This window comes from Rattus norvegicus, chromosome 2 (genome assembly GCF_036323735.1).
Source record: "Rattus norvegicus strain BN/NHsdMcwi chromosome 2, GRCr8, whole genome shotgun sequence".
Classification (NCBI taxonomy): Eukaryota; Metazoa; Chordata; class Mammalia; order Rodentia; family Muridae; genus Rattus; species Rattus norvegicus.
The window spans coordinates 144,425,815-144,448,857 of record NC_086020.1 but is presented as its reverse complement, the minus strand read 5'-3'; the positions used below and the strand labels follow the sequence as shown (position 1 = coordinate 144,448,857).

At 41.4% G+C, this 23,043-nt stretch overlaps 2 protein-coding genes across 2 annotated transcripts in view; one reads left to right on the top strand and one right to left on the bottom strand.

The window, feature by feature from the left end:
- Nucleotides 1-23,043, top strand: part of Rpl12-ps2 (ribosomal protein L12, pseudogene 2) — an 852,478-nt gene that overhangs the window by 338,021 nt on the left and 491,414 nt on the right. The gene's annotated exons all lie outside the window — the stretch shown is intronic.
- On the bottom strand, nt 7,396-9,201 carry Kmt5al1 (lysine methyltransferase 5A like 1). Its single transcript, XM_039103685.2, has one exon. It carries the CDS (start codon nt 9,133-9,135, stop codon nt 8,248-8,250), a length of 888 nt encoding a protein of 295 aa, XP_038959613.1. The 5' UTR covers nt 9,136-9,201; the 3' UTR covers nt 7,396-8,247.

Sequence of the window (23,043 nt, the reverse complement as noted above, 5' to 3'; positions counted from 1 at the left end):
CTTTGAAATAGAATGTCCAAGTAGATTAGGTAAATAGCCACTGCTGGCAAGCAGAGGAAGAAGTCATTGTCCCATGTGCACTTTTCAAGGGCAGAAGGTGCTACCCTAAACCCAGGCTCCCAACTCTCACTGTACCTTACTGAAAGTCCCTAATGGCCATGGAGGCTTTAAAACTCACCAGGAGGCTCCAACACTGTCAGAACTGAAAACCCTTGCTCTATATCAGTGCTTCCAAGTGACCAGTCACCCAGGCCAGCAGTTACTATCTACCAGGAACATGCTAGGAATACATATTGACCCATGAACTCCCTGTACAAAACCGTCATAAGATTGGCCCATCAACATTGCATCATAAGTAAGAAAGAGCCTACACCCCAGAGGTGCTACTAGCACTAAATAAATATTGGCAGAAGGGTGTTGTTTTCTTCAGTGGAGAAGACACAGATAAACAGATAATAGATAAACTGGCCTTATTTCCACCTGCAGTGGTTTGAATGAAAATGGCCCCCCAAAAGCCCCTAGGGAGTGGCACTGTAGGAGGCGTTGCCTTGTTGAGGTAGGTGTGGCTATGCTGGAGAAAGTGCATCATTGGAGGTGGGTTTTGAAGTCTCAGATGGTCAAGCTGGGCCTAGTGTCCCAGTTTCTCTTCCTGCTGTCTGCCGATCTGAACTAGAACTCTCAGCTCCCTCTCCAGCACCATGTCTGCACGCTGCCATGCTTCCCTCCATGATGACAATGGACTAAACCCATGAACTGTAAGCCAGCCCTAATTAAATGCTTTCCTTTATAAGAGTTGCTGTGGTCATGATGTCTCTTCATGGTAATGGAAACCTAAGACACCACCCATGAACAAACTAACAACTTTTATTAAACTATGGGGGCCACACATGTACATGTGTTTTGAAGTAGGAGAGGGATTGATAAAAAGAAAGGTTCTAGGAAAGAGGGAGGAGGCTGAGTAGTTGGAATGGATTGTAAAAAAAAAAACATGAAAACTCTTATATCAATGTAAAAAGCAGTCAAATATTGTTTAAAAGCCCACAGTGTTAGAACATGATGCATGTTCTGTGGTACTTAGGAATGTGCTTAGCAGTCCTTCGGGTGAATCCAGTAGATGCGGAAGTAGCATTGCCCTGTAAGTAAAAGGGCAGTGTCTTCCCAACCTGCAGTTTTAAACGACAGACGTCTGATCTGGCCCAAACAATGGAAACATCATCTGGTTTTTGTCTGAAGACAGATGCCACTGGCACATGACCCAGACCTCGGGCTTTAGTCGCCGGTGAGTTTAAACAGCATGGAATAAAGACGAGAGACGAGAGCAACCAAGTTCCCCGGCTCCAGTTCCGGGGCTGTTCTCGTGAGGTGGCTGGGTCACATATAGGACATCTGCAGGAACTCTTGCCGAGGAATGACCGAGGGCCAGCAGCTGGGGATGTGCCACCTGGCACACATCACTCTTTCTTCTGAGTAGACCGGATTTATCAGACGTCCATTCTGCCTGTTCATCCCTGGGTAGATCTTTGCTCATCCTCCATGGAAACCTAGAAACTGATCTGGATGGCTCTGCCGTGAAAAAAAAAAAATAACACACACTAAAGAACTAACAGGTACACGTACAGAAAAGCTGGGATGACATGGCGTGCTGTACTGACGGAAGTCACCTCTATACAACCCAGACCCTCATGTGTTTATTATGTTCCCCACGGGAGGAGGGGCTAGGCAGTCTCAGTAGGAGGTCTCTGAAGGGAGAAGTCTCGGGCTGTCAACAGCTGGGAAGAGGGTCCACTGTTAAAGCTTTCTGCACTCACCGGCAACGTTCGTATTCAGACCAGGGGAAGGCTCTTCCGTCAGTCACACAGGCCTCATCTCCTTTTCATGTTTTTACTTGAAAATTCTTGCCTTAACTCTTTTTGAGTTCACCTGCCCTCCTCATCTGTCGGCTCAACATCCCTCCTTTGTTGTCCCATCAGTTCCCCTTGGGCAGTGGTACAGAAGAGGCTGCCCCTTCTCTCACCTTTGCTGATCAATTTTCTTCTATAACAGTAGTCTGTATTTCATCTGTCAACGGTATTTCATCATCTCATTAGCTTCGGTCCTGTGTCTTACATACCTGAATTGTGTCCTAGACAGACGTACTCGGCCTAGTCCTTTTTCCTGAGTTGCAGATCTATATCTGGAACACAGGTCCCGTCTGCTCAACATTCTACCTCGCTGTCATATAGATACACGTCCAAACAAGCAGTTCCCTGCGCAACGCAAGACAGATTAGTTCTTTTCTATCCTGCGTGACTGCTTCCCCTCTAGTGTTCCGTCCAAAGCCGCACCGCCTCCAGCTGAATTACTGATGCCTACACCTCACGCTTGCCTCCCTGAATCCCCTCCTTGAAACCAAAGATCAGGATTTTTCAGACACTGACGTAGTAACAAACAGGATTCTGTTTCAGTTTAGTCCTGGATCCCTTTGCCCTGCCCACTTTATCATAGGCGAATCCACATTTGTAATCCTGTTTTGCAAATGACTGTCTCAATAGGATTTATTAATTGCCTCTCTTTTTTTTTCTAATTAATTAGGTCCTGTTATGCCCCTCTCAGAATTCTTGGCACGAATTTCTGCTTTGTTTGGCGAACCAGTTTGTCTCTGCTTTCCTCAGTACAATCTTATTTAAGAATATTTCTTTGTAGCGTCTTCTCCTTCCCTGGGCTCCCTGTCTCCTGCATCCCATCTCCGTTTTTCTTTTGGTTTACTTTCTCATTTTAGTGCATTACCCAGTAGCTTCCAGAAAAGCACTGGAAATACGTGTTCTGAGACTTAACATTCTAGAAATATCTTTATCCCATTATTAAAATATGAACCTGCCCAAGGATAGAATTCACGGCTAGAAATAATTTGTCAACAAAGATTTTTAGCTCATTAGTTCTTTTTAAAGAAAAGATACTTTATTACAAACTGACAATTTATTACATATTTATGGAATAGAAAATGATGGTATGCTTTATGAATATCACCACAGTTTGCTGGAAGTAAAAAATCAAGGCCTTACTCCTCTGCAAAATGGATACATTGATCATCTTAACCCCATTCCCTCAAGCCCTTGAATTGAGTAACCGCCACTCTACCATCTGTTTCTACGACTTCAATTGTTTTGGCTCCCAACATGAGACTGTTTAGCAAATGCCTGTCTTGTCTGGTTTATTTCATTTAACACAGTGTACTCAATATTATCCATGTATCACGGATAACAGAATTCCCTTCATTGTTAAGGCTGAGCAGTATTCTATTGTTTATCTGTGCCACGTTTCTTCTATCAATCAGTGATTGGACCTACGATTCTATCACTTGGCTACAGTGAATAGTGTTGAAATAAACATAAAGTGCGGATTCCCAGACCACACGGTGGTTCTATGTATTTTGTGGGAAACTGTGATACTGAATCCCATGATGGCCATACTCTTTTATGTTCTCTTTTTCAGGGTAGGAGAATTCACTCTTTTATAAACGAATTGGTTGGGGATGCTTATTCTTTTATTTGTCAGTGTGTTGAGAGTCTGCTGCTGTTCTGCTCTGACATGGCTTTTCTCAAGAGATTTTGGAGGCTCATGGATAATGTTGGTGGAGAATTTCCCACCAAATTTTGGAGACAGTAGTGCTATAATGAAGAGGAAAAGAATGGCTAAAAGAGCAGGAGGTGAAGAAGGACAGCATCTAGGAACCAGTCCTCTCAGGACACAGCAGGGCAGCAGCACATGCATGGTCACAGCCATGGTAACAGCATACAAAGGACTCCAGCCAGACTAAAGCCCAGATGGGGCGGGAGTGGGTAAGAAATCCCAAGACTAGCTGAGGAGTCGCCGGCATTTGATAGCAGCTAGGTGAAGGGAAGTCCGGTTTCTTGACTGACATGACCCCTAGTATAGCGGACCACATGTCAGGGCAAGCCCCAGGAGTAGCTGCACAATGCAAGCAAACTGGAATTCATAAGAAAGAAAAAAATTTCCAGAGTTGAATGGGAAGGGATAGAGGGATGGAAGAGTGGAAAGGTCGCTTATGAAAATAGTTGAGGGAGGGGCAATGAATATGTTCAAAATGCATTGTGTGAAATTCTCAAAGAATTAATAAGACATCGTTTAAAATGCTGTTATGACTTGCTTTAGGAATATCCATTTCTTTGATATTCAGCCTAGAAACTCATGCCTTCCAGTCTTTAAAGGATTCCTTGTATTACTATTACAGCTTTTGACATATAATTTCTTTCCTACCAGGTTGTTGTTGTTGTTGTTTTTGCTATTTTGGATTAAAAGTCTTATTTTCACTATCATCTCCTTTTCATGTAAGTTTTGGCTTTCTGTAACAATTTAACCTCTACCGTTCATACCAGAGAAAATAGGCCAGGAAAATCTCTCCACTTAAATATGACCCTGGAACTTTCTCTTTTAGTAGCTGTCTGGCTACACACATGGGTAGCTGTAAGGCACTAAAAGGAAAACCAAAAAGGCGATTTCCTTGTTCACCAAAGAAATAAACTGGCAGATGTATGTGGCAAAAGAGCAGTAGTCCAGGGGACAGCTGAGACTGTCCAGCAGCCCTAACCCCAGAATTAAATGTAAAGCTATCTCCATAGAAGCAGAGAAGGCATGGACCTGCCTGTTAGATTAGATCGGCTGATAGGCTCAATGGAAGGAAATACAAGATTCTGTTACCTCCAGCAGCCCAATGGGAAATCAAGAAGGACTTCATGAGTCTTGTTACTTGGGACAAAACAATAACTACTTCAGTCACTCATGCCCGGAGGATGGAGATTAAAATTCCAGGCCTGTCCGCCTCGTGTGCCTAGGAACTCGGGAGTTTGAATCAAGCATCCTTCTGAATCCCAGCACACAGGAGAAGGGCATCCCTAGGAGAAGACTGGTGATTGGGCTTCACTCAGGTTACTCCCTGCTTAGGATATAAATATATACACATTCTGGCCTTGCCTAGCACCTCCTTGGGCATACAAATGTCTACCCTACCTGGAATGAAAAGTCCAAAGAAGTTATTTTTCCTCACTTTAGACTCTCAAAATTTCTATACAGTCGAATAGGGTATTGTTGGTTTTTTTTGTTTTGTTTTTTGTTTTTTATTTCACAAACAACACAAAGGGCTCATAGACATGAAGAGTTAGATCTTGTTATCATGCCTCTTTTATCCTCAGTCTCTGGGATAGTAAACAGGGCATATAAGATCGCCATGAGCAACCTATGCCAAGAAAACAGAGGAGTGTAGTTATACTCGCTTCCTGTCACTTCACTATGAACAAGAATCACTTATTCAGCTTTCTTTTTTAAATTAATTTATTTTTATTGTATATTTTATGTATTTACATTTTAAATGTTATCCCCCTTCCCCCCTCTCTTATTCACCCTCCCTCTCGCACTGCTTCTATGAAGATGCTCTCACTCCCACCCACCCACTCCCATGTACCCATTCCCACCTCAACACCCTGGCATTCCCCTACATTGGGAAAAAGAGCCTTCACAGGACCAAGGGCTTCTCCTCCTATTGATGCCAGACAATGCCATCCTCTGCTACATAAGCGGCTGGAGCCACAGGTTCCTCCATGTGTACTCTTTGGTTGGTGGTTTAGTCCCTGGGAGCTCCAGGAGATCTGGTTAGTTGATATTGCTGTTGTTCCTATGTGGTTGCAATCCCCTTCAGCTCCTTCAGTCTTTCTCTAACTCCTCCACTGGGGTCCCCGTGCTCAGCCAGATGGTTAACTGCAAGCATCCTCATCTGTATTAGTAAGGCTCTGGCAGAGATTCTCAGGAGACATCCATATCAGGCTCCTGTCAGCAAGGACTTCTTGGCATAAGCAATAATGACTGGGATTGGTGGCTGCATATGAGATGGATCCCCAGCTGGAGCAGTCTCTGGATGACCTTTCCTTCAGTCTCTGCTCCACTCTTTCTCCCTGTATTTCCTCCCGTGAGTATTTTCTTCCCCCTTCTAAGAAGGACTGAAGCATCTACAGTTTGCTCTTCCTTCCTCTTGAGCTTCATGTGGTCTGTGAATAGTTTCTTGGGTATTCTGAGATTTGGGACTAATATCCACTTCTCAGTGAGTACATACCATGTGTGTTTTTTGTGACTGAATTACCTCACTAATGATGATATTTTCTAGTTCCATCCATTTGCCTAAGAATTTCATGTAGTCATTGTTTTTAATAGCTGAGTAGTACTCCACTGTGTAAATGTAGCACATTTTCTGTATCCATTCCTCTGTTGAGGGACATCTGGGTTCTTTTCAGCTTCTGGCTATGAACATAGTGAAACATTTGTCCCTGTTATATGTTAGAACATCTTTTGTGTGTATGCCCAGGAGTGGTATAGCTGGTAGTACTATGTCCTCAGGTAGTACTATGTCCAATTTTTGAGGAACAACCAGGCTGATTTCCAGAGTGGTTGTACCAGCTTGCAACCCCACCAAGAATGGAGGAGTATCCCTATTTCTTTACATCCTTGACAGCAACTGCTGTCACCTGAGATTTTTATCTTAGCCATTCTGACTGGTGTGAGGTGGAATCTCAGGTTTGTTTTGATTTGTATTTCCCTGATAACTAAGGAGGTTAAACATTTCTTTTCGTGCTCCTTGACTATTCGATATTCCTCAATTGAGAATTCTTTGTTTAGCTCTGTACCCCATTTTTTAAGATGACAAATAAGTTTCAAGTTTATTTCCTTTTTTTGTTTGCTATTTAAATACAAAGCTAAGCCACAAACAGGTACAACCAAGACATTTTATCTCACAGTTACACCCTCCTGTCGGATCCTCCTCCAAGTCTGACCACTGACTGGGCTAGCAAAGGGTGCGGGGAAGACTTTCTTAGGTAGCACCATCATGAGGCTGGGAGTTGGAGGTACTGGGGACAAGGGTAGGCTCTTATACCTGGCTCCTGAACCCCAGGCCCCCTGGACTGAAGGTGAATGGTTAGTCCTCCCCAAGGAGGGAGAAGGAAGCCTACTCTTGCTATCGCAGGTTACAACTGAAGGATCCTCCTGATCTCTGGCTGCTAAGCCTTGCGGGCTGCCAGGTACCCTAGGGCCAAACACATCTGGTGTCTGATGCCCACAGGACTGACGGCATCTTCACGGGAGACCAGGGGTTCTGCCTTGACAGCAGGTAGAGAACTTCCCACGTAGCAGAATTGGGGTTGGGGAGGGGGTGTGGGCTTAGTAATTTCTGCTCCCACTATAAACCTCACTTTTGATTAGAATAGAGTACCATCTCAAATCTTCTCTACACAAACCAACCAGCCAAGCCAAAAAGAAAAATCAACCCCAGAAGAAAAGAAAACTGCATCCATTTCACTCCCTTCAAAACCTATATACATGTTAAGTTGTTTTCTGTGGTTTTTTTTTCCATTTTTTTCTTTTTAATTTTTTTTTTACTATTTTGTTTTTTTTATTATTATTTTTTAAAATAAATTCAGTGTTCACATTTCTATAAAGAATTAATGCAGTTTCAGGAGACCTGCCCTTCTTGGGCAGGAGAACAGTGCTTTTCCCGGCCCGCCTCTAGTCTGACTGCCCACCCTGATGCTTCAAGGTGCCTGGAAAAGCCGTAAGCCTGTGGAAGAGGTCTGTTCCTGGCCGGGCCTCCGAGCCCCGGGCTCAGTAAGCTTTGGAGAAAGCAGAGGGGAAGACTAGCTTACTGTGAAACTTTTGCTAAAAAATATTCATACACGTCAATGTGTACACCTGTCAAGACGTTGAGGAGAACAAGAGCTTGGAGACATCCCGTCCAGGCTGTGCGTGGGGGTGGCAGCACCCTCACACCGGCCTCACACCGGACGTGGGGTGCGGGGGAGTCCTGGCTTTCATCTTGGGCAGAGCCCGGCTTCCTAGTTCATGTTCACCTCCATTCTCTAAAACCTGTGCCGAGTCTTACACTGCGCGGGAAGCACAAACGTTCAGCTTGTATGCAAAAAGGTAGAAAAACAACTAGAATATAAAAGTTTTGGTAATATAAGGCCATCTGTTCAAGTCCACCTTGGAAACCTGTAACAGATATTTAAATGCTACATGAAAAGGCATCTTTAATATACTTTTTAAAAACATTTGAAGTAATTAGCTAAGAGTGAGTGAGTGTGTGTGTGTGTGTGTGTGTGTGTGTGTGTGTGTGTGTGTGTGTGTAAAAAATTCATTTCCCTTTGAGGGCACTTTGTCCTTTGAAGGAGGCAGGGTGGCAGGGAGGCAGGGAGGCCACATGGTTGGTTAGTGCTTCAGCCAAGGGTAGGCTTCGATGGAGGCCTTGCTCCGGTCTCCATAGTCGTACAGGAGCTCCTCCCCGGCTGCAATGTCTCGGGAGGCTATGAAGATGAGGTGAGGCACGCCGTAGATGTCATGCAGTTTGGTCTGGCAATTCCCACACTTACTGTGATTGATCAGTCTCCCCGGGCGGTTCGTTTCTTGAGTGGCATCCACGCAGTAGGTTTTGCTCAGATATTGAAAATAGTACATGTAGCAGCCCGTGGAGGGGTCCTGTGCGTACAGAGCCTCCCGCTTCTTGGCATCGGTGATTTCAATGAGGTCTCCATGGTATTCTACCACAAAGTCTCCCCGGGAGAATCGCTTGGTAGCAATCACACCCCTGCCTTTGCCATCGATTAGATCAATCTTCATGCCCTCTTCCTTCCCGCTCTCAATTAGCTCATCTATCTTCTTCCTTTCTTCAGACTGCAGCTCAGCTTTGCTCTTCCTGGAGCTCCTTCGCACGGGGTAGAAATCTGTGAGTTTTCTATTCTGCTGTGTCTTCCCTTGAGACTTCTTCCGAGGGGCCTGCTTGCCCTTGAGGGGCTTTTTCAGGGCTTGCTTAGCAACCGCTACACTGGTAGAATCACATGACGGGGGTGGAGTTTTTGGAGGTTCTGTTGCTTCAGGTTTTTGGTTTGGAAAAGGCGCCAGGAGACCTCTCCTGGTATCTTTGCTCTTCTGTTCTTCTGACTTCACAGCGCTTCGGATAACATTCCCAGCGTTTCTTTTCTCTTCTCGCTTCCTGTAGATTCCGGCCAATGGTTTCCCCGGGCATTTGACCTCATGATGTACGACGGAGTTCTCTTCCTGCAGTGGAGAACGCATTCCAGAGCATTTGTTCGGACTCATGTAGGCATAGATCTTTGACTGCCCAGCAAACACGTTCTCCTCTAGCCATGGCCCCGCTCTGTCACCGTCTGGAATCTCCCGGGAAACCCTGCTTTCGAAAAAAGTTGCAACAACTGTAGCCAACTGCTCAGCTAGACCGCGGCTGCGGATGCTGATTGGCGCCGTCGCCCGCTCTTTCGCGAGCTGCCCGCTGTGATTGGCGGGCACGAGGCCAGGGCCCGCCCTTCTCCCCGCCTCTCTGCAGGAGGCTGGGCCTCTCTGTACCCCATTTTTAATAGAATTATTTGGTTCTCTGGAGTCTAACTTCTTGAGTTCTTTGTCTGTATTAAATATTACCCTCTATTGGATGTAGGATTGGTAAAGATCTTTTCCCAATCTATTGGTTTCCATTTTGTCCTAATGACAGTGTCCTTTGCCTTATAGAAGCTTTACAATTTTATGAAGTCCCATTTGTTCATATTTGATCTTAGAGCATAAGCTATTGGTATTCTGTTCGGGAAATTTTTCCTCTGTGCCTATTTTTTCAAGATTCTTCCTCACTTTTTCTCCTATTAGTTCGAGTGTATCTGGTTTTATGGGGAGATCTTTGATCTGCTTAGAAATGAGCTTTGTACAAGGAGATAAGAATGGATGGATTTGCATTCTTCTACATGCTGATTCAGTTTTTCCACTGGATGATTTTAGAACCTTTGTTAAAGATCAAGTGACCATAGGTATGTGGGTTCATTTCTGGGACTTCAATTCTGTTCCATTGATCTACCTGCCTGTCTCTGTACCAATATCATATAGTTTTTACCACTATTGCTCAGTAATACAGCTTGAGGTCTGGGATGGTGATTCTCCCAGAAGATCTTTTATTGTTGAGTATAGTTTTTGTTACCCTGAGTTTTTTGCTTTTCCAAATGAATTTGCAAATTGTTCTTTCTATCTCTATGAAGAATTGAGTTGGAATTTTTATGGGGATTGCATTGAATCTGTAGATTGCTTTTGGCAAAATAGCCATTTTTACTATATTAATCCTGCCAATCCATGAGCATGGGAGATCTTTCCATCTTCTGAGATCTTCTTCAATTTCTTTCTTCAGAGACTTGAAGTTCTTGCCATACAGATCTTTCACTTGCTTGGTTAAAATCACACCGAGGTATTTTATATTATTTGGGACTATTGTCAAGGGTGTCATTTCCCAAATTCTTTCTCAGCCTGTTTATCCTTTGAGTAGAGGAAGGCTTCTGATTTGAGTTAATATTATACACAGCCACTTGGCTGAAGTTGTTTATCAGGTTTAGTAGTTCTCTGGTGGAACTTTTGGGGTTACTTAAGTATACTATCATATCATCAGCAAATGGTGATATTTTGACTTCTTCCTTTCCAATTTGTTTCCCTTTGACCTCCTTTCGCTATCTGATTTCTCTGGCTAGGACTTCAAGTACTATATTGAATTGGTAGGGAAGCCTTGTCTAATCCCTGATTTTAGTGGGATTGCTTCAAGTTTCTGTTCATATAGTTTGATGTTGGCTACTTGTTTGCTTTGTATTGCTTTTACTATGTTTAGGTATGGGCTTTGAATTCCTGATCTTTCCAAAACTTTTATCATGAAGGGGTGTTGAATTTTGTCAAATGTTTTCTCAGCATCTAATAAGATGTTCATGTAGATTTTTTCTTTGAGTTTATTTATATAGTGAATTACATTGATGAATTTCTGTACATTGAACTATGCCTGCATTCCTGAGATGAAGCCTACTTGATCATGGTGAATAATCATTTTTTTTTGGTTCTTTTTTTCAGAGCTGGGGACCGAACCCAGGGCCTTGAGCTTCCTAGGCAAGCGCTCTACCACTGAGCTAAATCCCCAACCCCGTGAATAATCATTTTTATATGTTAAGAACATATCAAAATTTGGGTTACAAGAATTTTATTGAGTATTTTTGCATTGATATTCATGAGGGAAATTGGTCTGAAGTTCTCTTTCTTTGTAGAGTCTTAGTGTGGTTTATGTATAAGCAGAATTGTGTCTTCAAAGAACAAAGTGGGTAATATTCCTTCTGTTTCTATTTTTGTGGAAAAGTTTGAAGAGTATTGATATTAGGTCTTCTTTGACAGTCAGATAGAATTCTGCACTAAACCCATCTGGTCATGGGTTTTTTTTTTTTTTGGGAGACTTTTAATGATGCTTCTATTTCTTTAGGAGTTATGGGACTATTTAGATGGTTTATCAGATCCTACTTTAACTTTGGTCTTGGTTTGTCTAGAAAACTGTCCATTTCATCCAGATTTTGCAGTTGTGTTGAGTATAGGCTTTTGCAGTAGGATCTGATAATTTTTTTTAATTCCTCGGTTTCTGTTGTTAGGTCTCCTTTTTCATTTCTGATTTTGTTAATTTGGATACTTTTTCTGTGCCCTATGGTTAGTCTGGCTAAGGGTTTATCTATCCTGTTGATTTTCTCAAAGAACCAACTCCTGGTTTTTTTGATTCTTTTTATAGGTTTTGTTGTTGTTGTCGTTGTCGTCGTTTCTACTTGGTTGATTTCAGCTCTGAATTTGGTCATTTCTTTCCTTCTACTCCTCTTGGATCTATTTGCTTTTTTGTCATCGTCGTCGTCGTTGTTGTTCTAGAGTTTTCTGGTATGTTGTCAAGGTCTTAGTGTATGCTCTCTCCAGTTTCTTTTTGGAGGCACACAGAGCTATGAGTTTTCCTCTTATCACTGCTTTCATTGTGTCCCATAAGTTTGGGTATGTTGTGCCTTCATTTTCATTAAATTCTAAAACATCTTCCATTTCCTTCTTTATTTCTTTCTTGACCAAGTTCCATTGAGTAGAGTATTGTTCTGCCTCCATGTATTTGGGCTCTTTATCATTTTTGTTGTTACTGAAGACGAGTCTTAGTCCATGGTGATCTGATAGGATGCATGGAATTATTTTAATCTTCCTGTATCTATTGAGGCATGTTTTGGGAGCAATTATATGGTTAATTTTGGAGAAGGTATCATGAGGTGCTGAGAAGAAGGTATATTATTTTGTGTTAGGATGAAATGTTCTATAGATATCTGCTAAGACCACTTGGTTAAAAACTTGTTAGTTTCACTGTGTCTCTATTTAGTTTCTGTTTCCATGATCTGTCCATTGATGAGAGTGGTGTGTTGAAGTCTCCCACTATTATTGCATGAGGTACAATGTTTGCTTTGTGTTTTAGTAAAGTTTCTTTTATGAGTGTGGGTACCCTTGCATTTGGAGCATAGATGTTCAGAATTGATAGTTCATCTTGATAGATTTTTTTCCTTTGATGAGTATGAAGTGTCCTTCCATATATTTTTTGATAACTTTTGGTTGAAAGTCAATTTTATTTGGGATTGAAATGGTTTCTCCAGCTTGTTTCTTGGGACCATTTGCTTAGAAAATTGTTTTCCAGCCTTTTACTCTGAGGTAGTAGCTGTCTTTGTCACTGAGGTGTGTTTCCTGTTTGTGGCAAAATGGTCCTGTTTACATATCCAGTCTGTTAGTCTATGTCTTTTTTTTTTTAAATAGAATTGAGTCCATTGATGTTAACAGATATTAAAGAATAGTGATTGTTGTTTCCTGTTATTTTTGTTTTTGAGGTGGAATTATGTTTCTGTGGCTCTTCTCTTTTGGGTTTGTTGAAAGAAGATTACTTTCTTCCTTTTTCTAGGGTGTAGTTTCCCTCCTTGTGCTGGAGTTTTCCATTTATTACTTTTGTAGGGTTGAATTTGTGGAAAGATATTGTGTAAATTTTTTTGGTCATAGAGTATCTTGGTTTCTCCATCTATGGTAATTGAGAGTTTTGCTCGATATAGTAATCTGGGCTGGCATTTGTGTTCTCTTAGGGAGTGTATAACATCTGCCCAGGATCTTGTAGCTTTCATAGTCTCTGTTGAGAAGTCTGGTGTAATTCTGATAGGTCTGCCTTTATATGTTAATTGAGCTTTTTCCCTTACTGTTTTTTTTTAATATTTTTTGTTTGTTTTGTGCACGTGGTGCTTTGACTATTATGTGGGTCCAATCTATTTGGAGTTCTGAAGGCTTCTTGTATGTTCATGGACATCTCTTAAGGTTAGGGAAGCTTTCTTCTATAATTTTGTTGAAGATATTTACTGGCCCTTTCAATGTGAATCTTTACTCTCTCCTATACCTATTATTTGTAGGTTTGATCTTCTCATTGTGTCTTGGATTTCCTGGATGTTTTGAGTTAGGAGCTTTTTGTGTTTTACATTTTCTTTGATGGCTGTGTTAATGTTTTCTATGGTATCTTCTGTTCCTGAGATTCTCTCTTCTACCTCTTGTATTCTGTTGATGATTCTTGCATCTATGACTCCTGATCTCTTTCCTAAGATTTTCTATCTCCAGGGATGTCTTTTCTGTGATTTCCTTATTGTTTCTCTTTCCATTTTCAGATCCTAGATGGTTTTGTTCAATTATTTCAAGTGTGTGTGTGTGTGTGTGTGTGTGTGTGTGTGTGTGTGTGTATTTTCCTGTAATTTTTTTAAGGGACTTTGTGTTTTCTCTTCAAGGGCTTCTACTTTTTTACCTATGTTCTCCTGTGTTTCTTTAAGGGAGCTATTTTTGTCCTTCTTAAAATCCTCTGTCATCATCATAGGATGTGATTTTAAATCCAAATCTTGTTTTTCGGGTGTGGTGGGATACTCAGTATTGCTGTGGTGGGAGAACTGGGTTCTGATATTGCCAAGTAGTCTTGGTTTCTGTTGCTTGGTTCCTATGCTTGCCTCTTGCCAACAGGTTGTCTTTGGTCTAGCTTGTCTTGCTGTCTCTGACTGGAGCTTGTCCCTCCTGTGGGCCTGTGAGCCTGGGGTCTTAGGAGTGAGAGCACTCCTGGGAGATCAGTTCTCTCTGGGCAAGTTTCGGGTCAGGAGTGCTGTGGAATAGCTTTAGCTCTGGGCACAGATGGAAACCAGAAGTGTCCTGTCCCAGACTGCTCTGTGGTTCCTGTGCCCTATGCGCTCATGGTGGGTGCCTCTTTGGACATTGGTGGAGTGAAAGTGGGGTCTCATCTGTGGGCTTAGGAGTGAGAGCCGCTCCTGGGAGACTAGCTCTGTCAGAGCAGGTTTTGGGTTCAGAAGACTGTGGGCCCTATTCAGCTTTCTTACAGCTCTGCTCCTGTGCAATGCTTTGTGGGTGGATGACTTTTTGTAAGCTCAGTAACTGATCCTAAAAAATGATTAAATTTGGATTGATAAAAAAAAAACCCTATTAGGTTGTGGTCATAAAGTCCTTCCAGCCACTGGCCATAAAGCACATGGACCATATGTGTAGCCAGAAAACTATATACTACATGCCTTCAATCCTAGGCCTACTAGGGCTACTTAATGAGGTTAATGCAAGCACATTAACCTCATGCCCTTTACAATTGACCTATTATATGCACACACACACACACACACACACACACACACACACACACACAAAAGCATACACACATACACACAAGTATATATACACAAGCATACACACAGACAAGTACACACAAACATACACACACATGCATATGCAAGAATATACACTGGAGGGGAAAATTAAGTAAGAAAAGCCCAATTTCCCTGCTATAGAGTGATTGAGTAGTCATTGCTCATTTAAAAGTCACTGAACTGGTCTGGCAAGATGTATTAATGAACAAACACCCATGCCACCAAGACTGATAAGCTGAGTTCCAACCCTGGGGTCCACGTGGGAGAGAGAACTGACTCAGCAATCTGTTCTCTGACATATGTGCCTGTTCCATAGTGTACCTGTCCTGCCCAACTACCATTAATATATACATACAGTAGAAAGTTTAAATCACTGGACTTGCCAAGTTTGTCCCTGATTATAGGGGAAAAAAATGTCTCACTGATTGGGCTTTGAAATACAAAAGAAAAAAAAAGAAGAAGATGTTTTGTGAAGACACATGTGAAAGGGAACTGGAGGTACTTGGGATGAAAGCACTAATCTTGTGTTTTATCAAAACAAATACAAAACCTCACAAGGTACCCCAATAAATAAATAGAGGAAAGACAACGGGTGAAATGGGTTTTGATAACATAAGTCACCCTATTGAAATCATCATCTAGCATCACAGAGCTTATAGAATATACATTATATATTATACATATTATATGTATTATATATATTATATATATATATATTCATTCCAACGATAGCTAGCTGTGAGTGGAAAGTACAAGAATCCAATACTTGCTCAATCCCACAAGGCTGTGTGTCTCAGCTGCTCCTCTATATGTGTGGGAATCCTAAAGAAGTAGGCTCCAATGCCAGTGAAGATGCTAGCAAGGTGAGGGCAAGCAAACAATGAAGAATGGACCCTTCCTTCTCCCATAGTTCTTTTATAGGTTTCTAGCAGCAGGTGTGCCCCAGATTAAATGTATGTCTTCCAGCCTCAAGATCTGAATCAAAAGCCTGTGGCTTCCAGCTCCACAATCTGGGTCAAAAGCTTGTTGTCTTCCTGCCCCAAGATCCAGATCAGAGGTGTGCCTTCTATTTCTGGATTGTAGTTCATTCCAGATATAGTCAAATTGACAACCAAGAATAGTTATCACAGCATGTGTGTTGTGTCTTCCAGCACCTGCTATCAGGGTCTTGTCACAGTACTTGCTTTGGTCAGAGGCTGCTTGTTTATTGGGCAGTGTGTGGACACTCTACACATCCCCAAAGAGAAGTTGCAACTATAGTCAAAAAGTCGGATTCTCTGAACCATCTAAATGCAAAGCAGTTTTCTCTGGTGATTCATTTGTCATTACAAATTGCACTGTTAAGCTGAAAAGGTTTTGTGGTCCTTGGTGGGGGGGGGTACTGAATGGAACCAGAACATTTGCTTGAAGAACCCTTCCAATTTACTATGAAGTTTTGGGGATTTTCTCTTTCCCAAGACATCTAGTATTTTCTCTCACTTTACCAAATATAATATCATTTTCCCGATTTCCAACATGGCCAATATACTTAGTGTCTAATACATGTAGTAAGAGCCTCTTGGGCCTCTCTGGAGTTCACATGGACTTCCACCCATGGTGTGATGATAAGCATTGCATTAAGGTCTCCATCTGCTTAGGTGGGGACGGGGACAGAGGAACTTGAGCTCAGCAGGCAGCTGAGTTCTGCATTAATGGAGCATGGATTCCAATGAAGTGTTTCTTTGTTCCACAATCACAGATTACACTGTCAGGATGACCTAATTTATCCTTGGCAGGTTGATTGTTTTGGTAAATGCCTGCTTCACCAGGTGACTTGTCCTTAAGAATGATGTGGTAGGGAGCTGGCAGGTGGTGTGGCTCTCACTTCAGGCTGGTTTCTCTGCTCAGAGACTGTCAGCATATCCTGCGCACTGTGCTGTCTCTCAACAGTGTTCTCAAGTAGGTCTGAGAGGTGTCAGAAATTGTGTAAGACACACAGGAACTACATATTTGGCTTTTAGAGGATCAGCGAGGTCATTTTGTTGTCTATATGAAAGTGACAATCTCAAGATTTTACAATGTGGGCCAACTCTGCAGACAAAGATCTGTGTGCTGTCAAATTGCTGCTCAAGCCAGCTCAGCCACTTATCACACTTGGCTGACCCACCTGACTGACTCCCCACAGTCCTCTCCCACAAGCCTGCCACACGTCTCAAAAGGTGACATTTAGCAGTCTGTTTATAAACTGCCAAAATAACATTTATTATGAGGTGCAAAAAAAAAAAAAAAGGAAAGAAATCCTTTCTGAATCATGCCTTCCAGATGCAGAAGTGCCTTTGTGCTATTGCTTCTTTCTCAAAGTTGTGGACAACTTGCAGGCAAGAATCACATTTTAAGTTCATCTTTTAAGACAGCATTACCTTTTTCCTTCCCAATTAAAAGAGAAATATATGCCTAGTGTAGAAAATAGAACATATGGAAAAGATCATTTTTCATCTTGATTTTGTGTTACAGAAGTCACCAGGCATAGGAAAATCAGCTGGTAATAAAGTGGGAACTTTTTCCTCTCATGGCTATCATGGTGCCAGAAGATGATATTCAGGCTTGTGGGGAGGGCAGTATTTTAAATGGAGAGAGAAGAGTGAGGTAAATATAGCAAAAAAGTAGAGGAAGGTAAAACAATACTAAGTGTTCTGGAAAGCCTGCTCCCTACCACACATTCTTAAGGACCAGTTACCTGGTGAAGCAGGCATTTACCAAGACAACCAACCCAAAAAGAATAATTAGATCATCCTGACAGTGTGTCTGTGATCATGAGAAGCCTATGTTATTGCAAAACAAAGAGAAACATTATTTATGTTCATAGGTTTGGAACCTATGTGGGAATTGTCCCATGAGTTCATGTATTTAAATGCTTAGGGAGTGGATCTTGGAAAGGATTAGGTGTGCCCTTGTTGAAGGAAGTGTGTCACTGGGGGTGGGCTTTGAGGTTTCAAAGACCCAAGCCAGGTCCAGTATCTCTCTTCCTGCTGCCTCTGAATCCAGATGTAGAACTTTCAGCTCCTCCTCTAGCCCCAACTATGTCTGCCTGCACTCTACCATGATAATAATGGACTAAACATCTGAAATTGTAAGCAAGCCCCAATTAAATGCTTTCGTTTATAAGAGTTGCTATGATCATAATGTCTCTTCATGATGCCTTTAGCCTGTAGAAAATTGACTAAACACTACAAATGTCTAAAAAAAAAACTTAAGAAATCATATTATTATTATTTACTTACCTAAATTATATATAATACATGTAAATTTGTACACACACACACACACACACACACTTATTCTATTTGAACTGACAGTGCTCTTCAAAGACCAACAAACAACAAAACCTCCAAAACAGGCATGAGAAAAAATTTTTTCACATTTTTGATCAGTGGAGTCCAAGAGACTCCCCAAACAATCTAGGATATTTCTGCTGCCTTTTGTTGTCCCTAGTACTTAAAGGTAAGTCCTTATTTTAGAAGACACAATGCACTTTGGGCATAAGACTTGGAGAACCCAAGTTGGATCTAACTTGAAAGCCTTTTCTATGAGGACTAGCTTTCATGTTACTGGAAGGCACTACACAAACTTGCAAGAAAGGAATGTAACCAGTGGTTCTACACAGCTGTACTGCCTATGAGACACAATAGTGACAAGCATGCCAAGATATCTCCAAGGATAAAATAATGACACATACCTTGGCAGTAACTAACAGTTTTACAATTTAACTTAAAGCCTGCTTAACAGGATAGAAACCATGCCTGGTGCTGGAAGCTACTCAATTATTAAGCACTTGTGAAGTCATGCATCTTAGAGGAGAATATACTACTGCCGATTTACTAAAATAACAGAGGTCCTCACTGCATTCCAAATATTTATCTAGTTATCCACATGTATAGGTCTCACCCCTATTCGAAGTAACATCTCTTTGCAACAATTAGCAAGCATTACAAAAAAACCACAATTAGCCCAAATGCAGAGATCAAGGGACTGAGGGTGTCTAGCTCCAATTGATTGACCCTGACTAAGTCTCAGGAAACATCCTAAAAGAAGGAACAGAAATATTACAAGATCCATAGGACCAGGAAATCTGCTGTTAGGTTATGTCTCCTAGAAATGGCAGAGAAACTTCACCCATGTTACCTTAATAATATGGCTACCCAAATAAGACATGGAAGAGAGAAATTACACAGGGCCTCACCCATAACAAAGAACTACAGGTAACTAAGGAATACTCAGAGTAAGAGAAATAGTCTTAGACCCAAGGGAATGACAAAGCCTTCTTCTCATCAGCTTAGGGATATGACCAAGCCGTCTCATGGTCCTTCTATGGATGTTTACAACGTGTGCAGAAAATGTCAACTGAAACTTCATCCTCCTACTTGACTGCAACCTGAGACTATTCCCCCATAGAGAAATCCTACCAAGATTAGCTAAGCCTGCTTCTTTGTCCAGCTCTATATGACAAAACCATCTCCTCAGTTGTATAAAGGTGTTGAGTTTTCAGGTTGCTGCTAGTGGCTCTCCATCAGGGCTCATCATCCCCACCCTTTCTGTATGTGTGCCTTTCTTTATTCCTTGATATCTCCTGGTTTTAAGGTGTCATCAATGAAGCGCCACCTACAATGAGGAGCTATTGGTTGTTGAAGGCTTCTGGGGTGGGAAGAATGTGTTTTCTCTGGTAAGTTGTCCATGTTCCAGTGGATGACCCAGCATCCATGTGCATTTGGGTAGTACTAATTAAGCTCAATGTGTTGGGTTTTTTTTAAAGGACATAAAGTTGAGATTATGTGGTAGTAGGGACTGAAGAGGTTGGAGAGGATGAAGTGGGGCTAGATATGATCAAAATATACTATATACATCGATGAAACCCTCCAGGAATAAATAAAAATATATTTAAATATAAAGAAAGAAAAAGTAATGGAAACTAGGTAACTGTGATATCAATTTCCTCATTAAAATGTACATAATATACCTCTGGCCTAGTAAGGATCACGAGTTATGAGATACTAAATATTCAAAGCTGTTTGATGTGACTCTGGCACAAAGGTTGCATGTATCACTTGTTGCCATCCCTACCTTTGGACCCAGGAATGTTATGGAAGGTGTAAATTGAATTTACTGCATGTGATGGTTAGTGTTAACTGTTGATGAGGAATAATATAGAATCATCTTGGAGAAACACATCTAGGAATGCCTGTAGGGTATTATCTTGAGGTGGGAAGATCAATCTACTGTGGGTGGTACCACTCACTAGACAGAGGATCCTAAACCATGTAAGAATGGAAAGAGTGTGTTGAACACAAGCACGCACTCATTTATTCTAATAGCTGATGTAATATGATCCATTTCTTCAAGCTCCTGATAAGTTTATTCCTTACTATGACAGACTCTTACCTTGGACTGGGAGCTAAAATATACACTTTTCCCCTTAAGATTTTTTTGTTTGTTTATTTGTTCATTTAGTTGTTTTTGTTTTTGTTTTTGTTTTGGTCAGAGTATTTTAGCATAGCATCAGGAAACTATAAAACAAAGACACTACATAATAAGGAACTAAGGTTAGTTGGCTTGGAGAACAGTAGCCTTGGGGACAAACTAAAAATTAATATGGTGAAACTAAATCCAGTATAGATAGTAATATAAACTGAGCACATTTTTTAAACATGGTATTTCATTGTCTATTCTTCATCATTTTTCTTCTTATTAGGAGTGATGGCTATCAATGCTGAAACAAAAATAAACATGTAACATTAAGAAAGAAGGAGGATAGAGAATGCTTTGATCAGAGTTTCATGTGTGTAGGCTTCCATTTTAGCAATAAAATATGTCTGAGTGCCTTGGATTGCAAAGAAAATATTAGTTCTTGTCTTAAATTAGATGACAAAGTAACAGGTTTTCTTTGGCAATGTGACCTTATTGCTGAAAAAGACCACATGTTTGAGTGAAGAATGTGAAGAGATAAAGCTGGTCCTAATCTGGAAGCTTCGCCCCTACTTGCTAGTTTTCATAGCACTAGAAGGTGCTATGCATGCGATTGGAAGACACAAGTAACCCAGCGGTGAACTCTGAGAGCGACAGATGACCAGCTGGACGAGATATGGCAGCTGACACAAAAGTGGCATGAAAGTCATGGAAGTGACTAGCCTATGGTTGATTAGAGGTAAAACTTACTCCACACACAGGTTGAAGTACATAAGTGACACCAAAAAGTGACCTGACACTATTGGATTAGTGTGGATATCATGCTAGCCTGTCAGCTGTGTACCATCCATGGAGCACAGAGGAATAACACTGGTAATAACAATTGTCTTCCTTAATCCACCAGAAAATATTCCTCTCATGTTTCGCCATTTGTCTTACATGTTTTTTTAATGAACAGCCTCAATGACTAAGAATAGCACTAAGCATTTATCCTTGGTCCTTTACAAGGGAATGAAAGCCACCTCCTTTTTAACAAAAAGAAGGTAAGGTTTTGGCTGTATACCTTGGTGTAATGGGGTGGCTTGACTGAAAGCAGTCACACAGGGTTATGGGAGTTGCACTATTAGAATGTATGGCTTTGTTGAAGTAGGTGTGGCCTTGTTAGAGAAAGTGTGTCAGTAGGGGTGGGTTTTGAAGTTTTGAATGCTCAATCCAGGTTGAGTGTTACTCTTTCTTCTTTATGCCTGCTGATCTGGATGTAGAACTCTCAGCTCAACACCATGTGTGCCCATGTGACTTCATGCTTCCCACCATGACAATAATGAGCTAAACCTCTGAACCTGGAAGCCAGCCTCAATTAAATGTTTTCCTTTTCAAGAGTTGTCATGATTATGGCTCTTCAAAGCAATAGAAACCTAACTAAAACAGGCATGAAATAGTGTCTGACTGGGCTTTAATGTGAGGGAGCTTACATTCTTTAAGTTACTTTCATTTTTATTAGTGTATACTAAGTGTACAGAATTTATACTATCATATACTAAATATACAGAATTGAATTCATTATGACGTTTTTATACTTCTAATGTATTTTGGTTATGTTTACTACTACCCTTTACCCTAGTTTATCCTCCTTCCTCCCTTTTTCCAAACAGTCTTCCAACGTTCATATCCAATAAATTATATTAGTGTTGTTTACAGGACCATAGGCACCTCACCAGTGGCTATATCACTGAAAAGATGTCTCTCCTTTACCCAGAAATTGTTAACTTCCTATAGAGCCTCAGGGAAGGATGGAGCTTTGTGAATACACACACACACACACACACACACACACACACACACACACACACACACACACACACACTGTAGCAGGCTGCTGATGGACTCATGCTATTTTGTGTGCATGCTTTGAACAGATACAGCTATGTGACAGCATAGCTGCTGTGAGTTCGAGTTTAACAGCTTATTCTTCTGACTTCAACAAATTATAAATCTCCACAGTATCCGATGCCCAGTGCAGAAAGAAGCTTTTCTGATCAAATCCAAGAGTCGCACTAATTTATGGACATAAACATAATCATTTAGAGAGCTTTTCCCCCCACAGGAACATCCATTTGGAGAAAAACAAAACCAAACAAACAGCAGTCTGTGCTAGTCTGTAAGTTCTCAAGCCATGAACTTTTTTTTTCAAGTCATTTGTAGTCTTTATTTTTTTTTTATTAACTTGAGTATTTCTTATATACATTTCAAGTGTTATTCCCTTTCCCGGTTTCCGGGCAAACATCCCCCTCCCCCCTCCCCTTCCTTATGGGTGTTCCCCTCCAAACCCTCCCCCCATTGCCGCCCTCCCCCCATAGACTAGTTCACTGGGGGTTCAGTCTTAGCAGGACCCAGGGCTTCCCCTTCCACTGGTGCTCTTACTAGGATATTCATTGCTACCTATGAGGTCAGAGTCCAGGGTCAGTCCATGTATAGTCTTTGGGTAGTGGCTTAGTCCCTGGAAGCTCTGGTTGCTAAGCCATGAACTTTTGACCAGGTTTAGTATACCAGATATGAATCGCTTCACATGGAGTGGGCCTCAGGTCCAAGTACAATTGGTTGGTTACTTGGATGACTGATTTCCCATGACTGTATCAGTAAGCATATCTTGTTGACCTGTCAGTAATGCAGCATGAAGGGCCCACAGCTGAGGAAGACTCTGAATGACAATTGTCCTCCAGTGTTGTATAGTACCTTCTAGCATTATGAAGGCTATCTGGAATGGGGAATGTTGTCAGTTCCTGTGTGACCTTTTTAATCTCTAGAGACAAGACAGTATGTGGTATCTACAACAATAGAATCTTATTTAGTTCTGGTTGGTAGCCATCAGCAGTGGCGATTGTCTGCATTGTTTGGGGGCTTTGGGAACCTCACTAACCTGGTAACTCCTGAGGAAGTGGCCCAAACTTGAGTTGCCTTCCTTGTGTGGTAGACAATACTGATATCCTATTGATATTTATTTTAAAGAGTTCTTTATTTCTCACATTTGAGTTTT